A 2,242-nucleotide genomic window follows, 5' to 3' on the forward strand; every position below is an offset into this window, starting at 1 on the left:
TTCCCCCGGAGCAGCACGAGTGAGTACCCGCGGACTGCGACGATGATGCCTTCAAGAAGGAAGCGACGCTTAACGCTGCCATCGCCCGCCAATCGTGACACGGTTTTCACCGACAGCCGCGAGTCCCCAACTCGGCACGGCAGATGTTGTAGCCAATTAAAGATATTTGAAACGTGAGATCTATAAAAGACCCCAACTATTTTAGATCAACAATGCAACTAGCAGTGGGAGGGTTATAAACTTGAGACCATTTGGATCTAATATCCTAATAGATTGATGAGTCGGGATGTTTATTAAAAAATCTGAACCATTGAAGAAAGAGGCTGGTAATATATATTTCAAGATGGCTATTGCTCCGGTGTCCCCCCTCTAAGCTTTGTTCTATTTAGACGGCTAGGATCTGCTGATACTCCTTCGTGGGTTGACTTAACATGTGTGTTTGGTTCATGGGCAAACATGTACGGGATGAGATGGGATAAAATATGTTTAATTAACGATTAATAGAAAAATATAAATATGCTATTAAAACAACGGTTAATATGTAATTAACGGGTCCTTTTCCCTTTGTGGTGGAGGCCGGACCTAGCGGACGGCCGCCTACCCGTGCCTAGCAAGGTCACTACCCGCACATACTTAGCGATGCCATTTCTTCGACTGGGTGTGGCGCAGACGTAGCAAGCTCGTTGCTCGCCACGCCATGGAGGCCGCCGCCGCCGAGCTAGGGAGCCACGTTGAAAATCAAGCCCGCCGCTTACCGCGCCATGGAGGCCGCCGATGTCGAGTTGAGGAGCCACGCGGAAAAGCAAGCCCACCGCTCGCCGTGACATGGTGGCCGCCGCTAAGCTGGGGAGCCACACATACGACGGTGGCAGGTGTCGGAGTCGCGTCATGGATTCTCAGACGGTAGTGAGATTAGTCGTGAAATTTACGGATCATATGGTCCAGCCTTTCTCAGAAATATTCGGCTTTTGAGAAGGGATCATCCATAATTTCTAGTCACGAACCAAACACACGTTTACCACCTGAACGTCGTTCGCCAGGGGGACACCGGAGCACAGCCCCCTAAACATTGTGTTATTGAATACACCTGGTAAGCTGCGGAAGCAGATTAGGACACCCCATTGACATAGAGATTTGTTTTGCGTGAGCAACCCACCATCGGAATATTTCACAATCATCCATTTCTACTCTCATCGTCATCAATTTCCAGGTAGCTCGCCCGGTGACTTTTGCTTGCACAACCCGGCTCGTTGCCTCTCGTCCGTTTCTTAATCTCCCTATCATCCTTTGGTCCCGGACATATACCTTCATGCTCACTGCTGGCCAGGAAATAACTTGTAGTTGTACGTAGCACTACTAAATTCAAGGTCAAATGAACCCATCATTTAAGTAATCATGAAGCTTTACACCAACCAGCCCAACACAGATCCCACTATTGGCTAATTGGCATTTGCAATTCTACTAAAGCTAAACGCGGATCTAAGAACACAAAATATTACTCAAGAACTCTATGCGAACGCTCGCAATCGCGAACTCTCTCCGTATACGTATGCTGCTTACGAATTAGCATATGCTGTGGCTACATCCAGCAGGTGTTTGACAGTTTGAGTAATACTGCGGGTAGCCATAGGCGCCAGCGGGAGGGTACTGATAGTATTGCCACGGGTACGCGTACTCGACCACAGAGGCGGCGGCGGCTGCTGGTTCGGCGGGCTTCTTCTTCTCCTCCTCCTTCTTGACCTCGCCGACCTGCATGAGCTGCGCGTGGCCAACCTTCTTGCGCAGCGCGCTGGTGAGCTTGACGGAGTCGACACCGTCGCCGACTACCACCACCTGGTCCTTGCCGTCCCCAGCCAGTGCCACTGAGTCCACCCCCACCGTTGCCGCCACCAGCGTCATTGCCTTGGACCGGCACTTGTCGCACGTCATCTCCACCTTGATCACGATCTTCTGCTTCATCTCGGCTTGCTTTGATTGGTTGGAATCAAGTTTCAGGCTAATAGAGGAAGCAAGAATAGCAAGTTTGCCGTGGAGGGAGCAGAGAACCTGAGGTCCATATATAAGGGTTGCTGCCTTGCCGCCGGTCACTCAGTATATAGGCGCGTGCTCCGAAGCTGCCAGACCTGATTGCGAGATCAAAAGCCGTTCCAGGGAGTAGTTAGGATGCGATCAGACAAAGCGAGGTTCAAAGGCAGGAAATCAGGATTTTAATTCGTAAAGTTGGGAATTTGCTTTGTTTATG

The 2,242-nt window shown here is 50.3% G+C and overlaps 1 protein-coding gene across 1 annotated transcript; it reads right to left on the reverse strand.

The window, feature by feature from the left end:
* Positions 1 to 1,563: 1,563 nt before the first annotated feature.
* LOC124690417 (disease resistance protein Pik-1-like) lies at positions 1,564 to 2,007 on the reverse strand. The gene has a single exon (XM_047223806.1). It carries the CDS (start codon positions 1,957 to 1,959, stop codon positions 1,564 to 1,566), a length of 396 nt encoding a protein of 131 aa, XP_047079762.1. The 5' UTR covers positions 1,960 to 2,007.
* Between the last annotated feature and the right edge of the window lie 235 nt (positions 2,008 to 2,242).

Source organism: Lolium rigidum, chromosome 2 (genome assembly GCF_022539505.1).
Source record: "Lolium rigidum isolate FL_2022 chromosome 2, APGP_CSIRO_Lrig_0.1, whole genome shotgun sequence".
Lineage (NCBI taxonomy): Eukaryota > Viridiplantae > Streptophyta > Magnoliopsida > Poales > Poaceae > Lolium > Lolium rigidum.

What these genes read in the sequence shown, in the direction of transcription:
- LOC124690417 (XM_047223806.1), bottom strand. Translation starts at nt 1,959, where the DNA reads ATGAAGCAGAAGATCGTGATCAAGGTGGAGATGACGTGCGACAAGTGC.